Source organism: Orycteropus afer, unplaced genomic scaffold (assembly GCF_000298275.1).
Source record: "Orycteropus afer afer isolate SDZICR_OR568_19922 unplaced genomic scaffold, OryAfe1.0 scaffold00132, whole genome shotgun sequence".
Lineage (NCBI taxonomy): Eukaryota > Metazoa > Chordata > Mammalia > Tubulidentata > Orycteropodidae > Orycteropus > Orycteropus afer.
This window is the reverse complement of record NW_006921719.1, coordinates 7,775,682-7,780,825: the sequence shown is the minus strand read 5'-3', so window position 1 is coordinate 7,780,825 and position 5,144 is coordinate 7,775,682. Positions and strand designations below refer to the sequence as shown.

Sequence of the window (5,144 nt, the reverse complement as noted above, 5' to 3'; positions counted from 1 at the left end):
AAGGTTCTGCACAGGGATCTCAAGTTCAAAGGTTGCGTTCCACTCCTGGCTCTTTTTTCTTTATGGTAGTGAGATTCACCTTTCTGCCTCTGAGATGGCTCATTTAAGCCTAGCAAGATGGCAACACTGACCAGTCCCCACATTTGGGTTCTATATACCTTATTTGCATGGTCCAACCCCCACAAGGGTGCCATGTACCCTGTTTACATTATTAACAAGCTATTCAATCCCTTTGGTGGCCACAAGCACTTCACATTTATGTAGTCCCACTGAGACATCTGGTGGCAGTCCCAAAGACCACAGCTAGAAGGGCCATATTAAGTAATTCACTGCACCGCAAGCATATATTACTTTTGTAATCAGGTTAAAGAGTAAAAGTTATTTGAAAATAAAATAAAGCCTCTGGATATGAGAAGGCATGATACATTTTTCACCTCTTTTTTTTTTTTTTTCAGGTCAGCCTTATGGCTATTCCTCATGAATCAAGTGAAGCTTCCTATTTGCTGCCTCCAAACAAGGAGGACTGGGAAGAGCGTGGCATTCCTGACTTTGTCTATGGGCAGGAGGAACTCCTGGCTGAAGGGATTCAGTGGCCCAGGAACACAGCTGATGTTCTGAGGGCTCTGCCACTGTCTCGCTTTGACTTTGCAATCTGCTCCGCCTGGAGGCAGCGGATGGAGCTGGGCCTGTTTCGCTACCACCTGGGGGAACTGCAGACCCAAATCCTCCCTGGTGCTGTGGGTTTTGTGGCTCAGCTGAATGTGGAGCGAGGGATACAGAGAAGGCGCCCCCAGAGCATTAGGAGTGTGAGGCAGGCGTATGATCCAGAACAGTTTAACTTCAACAAGATCCGACCAGGAGAAATCCTCTTTCGTCTGCACCGGGAGCCCAATCCAGATGGTGCTCTCCAGCAAGAGGATATCCTTGTGATGATCAATGTCAGCCCCTTGGAGTGGGGCCACGTGCTGCTGGTTCCCGAGCCTACTCGGGGGCTCCCCCAGCGCCTGCTGCCAGGTGCACTGCGGGCTGGGGTTGAGGCTGTGCTGCTGAGTCTGCACCCAGGCTTCCGTGTTGGCTTCAACAGCCTGGGCGGCTTGGCTTCAGTAAACCACCTGCACCTGCACGGCTATTACCTCGCCCACAGACTACCTGTGGAGGGGGCACCAAGTGAGCCCCTGGACCCTAGAGGCCATCTCTATCTGCTCCAGGCCCTCCCAGCTCCTGGCTTCCTTTTTTACACTAGCAACCCGGGACCTGATTTGGAAGCCTTAGTAAGCAGGGTTTGTCGGGCCACAGACTACCTGACTGACCATGAGATTGCACATAACTTATTTGTGACCCGGGGAGCCCCACCTGGAGAGACATCACCTTCCTCAGCCCTCACAGGGGTCCGCGTCATTCTCTGGGCCCGAAAGTCCAGCTTTGGGATAAAGGAAGGTGAGGCTTTCAACGTTGCCCTCTGTGAGCTGGCTGGGCACCTCCCTGTCAAAACATCCCAGGATTTCACCAGCCTGACAGAGGCGGCTGCTCTGATCCTTATCCAGAACTGTCTGCTGCCTCCAGCCCAGACAGAAGAGGTCCGGGCAGCACTGGTGGCCCTGGTGGCCCAGGAGAAGCAGTAATCCTTCCCAGTATATTTATTGTCCACCTGATCTTAGTCCTTTTCCAAAGGCCTGTCCATATAGCCAGTGGGCATTGTCATACCTTCTCACTTGTCTCAGCCAAAAGGGAAAGGGTAAAGAACTAGTAAATGGTCATTAAAAGAGAGAAACGTTGGAATAAATCTAACAAATGAGCCCTCATGGTTTTTCTGCTGCTTCTCTCCTTTGTCCTTTTGCCCCAGAGATCTCAAACCTATTGTTAAGAACAGAGTGTGTGTGGAAGTTACACACTCCTGACTTTAAAGAAGAATATGATGTTGACTGGGCTTTCTTTTCATTTAATATCAGATCTTAGGACAGTGGTAGTTTATGTGCCTCGAACATGTGTGCCTCCTCCCCTTCAGTCTGTTCTGAGCTCTCTGCTTGTTCTCCCTGTGCCCACCACTGACTGTTACTTCTTTGTCCCTTCCTTACATTCTGCCCTGCTCCATTCCTAGATGCCTTGTGTCACATCCTTCACCTACTTGGCCCCAACACTGAAAACAAGGTGTCAAAGTTACAGGTCCCATTAGTACCCCATTTGTTATTGTTGTTGTTGTTATGTGCCGTCGAGTCATACCCGACTCATAGCGACCCCTCCTTGGGTTTCCGAAGCAGTATCACTACGGAAGCAGGATTGCCCAACTTTCCTTCCGAGGAGTGGCTGGTGGGTTTGAACCGCCAGCCGTCTGGTTAGCAGGCAAGTGTCTTAGCCACTGTGCTACCAGAGTACCCCATTTAGCAAATGAAAAGATGAAGGCTGACAGATTTAGTAACTAGCCTGAGGTCAGATAGCTCATAAGTGGTGGAGTCGGGACTGGAGCAGTTAGGCTGCAGGTAGTCAGACTCCAGAAGCTGAGCTGGGACAGTGTGCACTTGTGACTGCCCTTCTAGTGAGTGGCTCCCATGATGCATGGTGCTATCCTTAACAGGTCATGGGTGGTGAGCCACAGCCAGCCCTCCTGAGGTCTTTCCCTGGCACTTCACAACCCCTCCTGATGTAGGTCCCTCATAAAATCCACAGCTAAGTCCTTGCTCCTCCACTTTGACCTGAGTCAGTCTGAGAAATTTTTTATCTCATCACTTGTTCTGCCCTGTTATGCCAGAGCTTTCCAGACTGGTTCCAGAAGAGGTGTTAATAGATGATATTGTAGAACTAAAAACGAAACTGAACTCACTACCATCGAGTCATTTCCGATTCATATCGACCCCTCCTTGGGTTTCCGAGGCGGTATCTCTATGGAAGTAGATTGCCCCATCTTCCTTCCTAGGAGTGGCTGGTGGATTTGAACTGCCAGCTTTCTGATTGTAGGAGAGTAAAACAAAAAACTAAACCTGTTGCTGTTGAGTCAGTTCTGACTCATGACAACCCCGTGTATTAGAAAGCAGAACTCAGCTCAATTGGGTTTTCGGGATTATGGTCTTTACAGAATCGGATTGACAGGACTTTCTTCACAGCACCCCTGGATGGGTTTGAAATGCCAGCCTTTCAGTTAGTAGCCAAGTTAAAATGTTATCTCCCACCCAGAGACCTATTGTAGGAGAATACTTATGTGTAATAAAGCCCATTCCCCTTGATGTTCCCTTGATTGTTGTTACACAGCTGTGTTAGACTGGGTTCTCTAGAGAAATAAAACCAGTAAAGCTTATATATATAGAGAGAGAGATTTATCTTAGGAAAATGGCTTACACACTTATAGAAGCTGGCAAGTCCAAAGTTCCTGGATCAAACGTCAAGCTGGAGGCTTTTCCACGTCGAGCTGGAGGCTTTTCCCGACTCTTGCAGCCACAGGGGCTGAGGAGCTCAGAGCTGGCAGGCAGTACACCGGCTGTTGACTCCAACAAATAACGAATCTGGGATCTCCAGGCCGAATGGTGGATTGTTCACTCACGGACAGTTGTAGGCAGCACAACAGAATCCCGATCCACAGAAGAAATGCCTCTCTTCCCAGGATGTCCAGAGATTTACTGGAAGCAGGCCACACCCCTAGGGAAACTCCCTTTCAACAGATTGGCCACTGAAAACATAGTCATCTGATCCCATCATGGGAACAACCACACCAAAATCTCTCAACATTTATGTTGTTGTTGTTGTTGTTGTTAAGTGCCGTCGAGTCGTTTCTGACTCATAGCAACCCCATGCACAGCAGAACGAAACACTGCCACAGTACCTCAAACCACACAGAATTGTGGTCCAGCCACGTTGTCACACAGCTCCAACTATCACAACAGCAAAAGCAAGGGACACCTTGTGTCTAGTCTCAACAGAGATGATCTTTACTGCTACCACTCCAGCCCCAAGCACCTTGGGGAATAAGAATCCCTGCTCATAGGTGGAGGTTCAGCAAAGGCTCACATAAGTGGATACTAGCTGTCAGCTGAAAGGGCTTCCTTCTGGCCAGCCTAACTTTCCAGCAGAGGTTTTGACTCCTTTCTTTTGCAACATGGGGGCCCTAGTCCTGTAGGAAGCATTTATGTAGAATTTTAGTCAGAGGTTTTATATCCCAAAAGATGTTACAAAGGCAGAATTCTGGACAAGGATAAGGAAGAATATACACTTGTAACCCATTTAATAAGAAAAACAGCTTAATAGTCTATCAGAATTTTTTTGTTACTGTCTTAGTTATGTAGTGCTACTATAACAGAAATAACACAAGTGGATGGCTTTAACAAACAAATTTATTCTCTCACAGTTTTAAGAGGCTAGAAGTCTGAATTCAGGATGCCAGCTTTAGGGGAAGGCTTTCTCTGTCAGCTCTGGGAGAAAGCACTTGTCCTCTTCCAACATCTGTGGGCCCAGCATTCCTTGGAGACCTCCATGTGTCTTGGCATCCGTCTTCCTCTGGGTCCAGGAGTTTCTCAGCTCAGGGACTATGGGTCCAAAGGATGTGCCCCACTACTGGCTCCTCTTTCTTGGTGGTCCTGAGGTCCCTCCTCCTCTGCTGGTTTTTCTCTCCTTTTATCTCCCCACCCCAGAGAAACTCCCTTACATTGGATCAGGGCCGTGACCTGAATAAGGGTGTTGAATTCCACCCTAATCCTGCCTCATTAACACATAGAGTTCAGGATTTACAAGACATCACAAAATGGAGACTAATTAGATCACAACATGGAGGACAACCACACAATACTGGGAATCATGGCCTAGCCAAGTTGACACATATTTTTTGGGGACACGATTCAATCCATGACAATCACTCTCAAAGTTTTGGCGAGTGGTAACTTTGTCTCTTTCTGCAAGCCTTTGCATATACAGTTATCCCTCAGTATCCTCAATAGATTTGTTCCAGAACACCCCCACTGCACCCCCTACACACTCCCATTGATACTAAAATCCTGAGTGCTCAAATTCCATATATAAAATGGGGTATTTTCACATAACCTACATGCATTCTCCTGTATACTTTAAATCTCTAGATTACGTATAATATGTAAATGTTATGTAAATAGCACTTTACCCTTGCTCTTAACCTTTGAGGGATTCCTTTGACCACTTAATTGCTT

The 5,144-nt window shown here is 47.6% G+C and overlaps 1 protein-coding gene across 1 annotated transcript; it reads left to right on the top strand.

Annotated features, from left to right (window-relative positions):
- The first annotated feature begins 455 nt into the window (after window positions 1-455).
- GDPGP1 (GDP-D-glucose phosphorylase 1) lies at window positions 456-1,622 on the top strand. The gene has a single exon (XM_007945161.2). It carries the CDS (start codon window positions 465-467, stop codon window positions 1,620-1,622), a length of 1,158 nt encoding a protein of 385 aa, XP_007943352.1. The 5' UTR covers window positions 456-464.
- The last annotated feature ends 3,522 nt before the right edge of the window (window positions 1,623-5,144 follow it).

Coding starts and splice junctions, on each gene's coding strand:
- GDPGP1 (XM_007945161.2), top strand. CDS start 465: ATGGCTATTCCTCATGAATCAAGTGAAGCTTCCTATTTGCTGCCTCCA.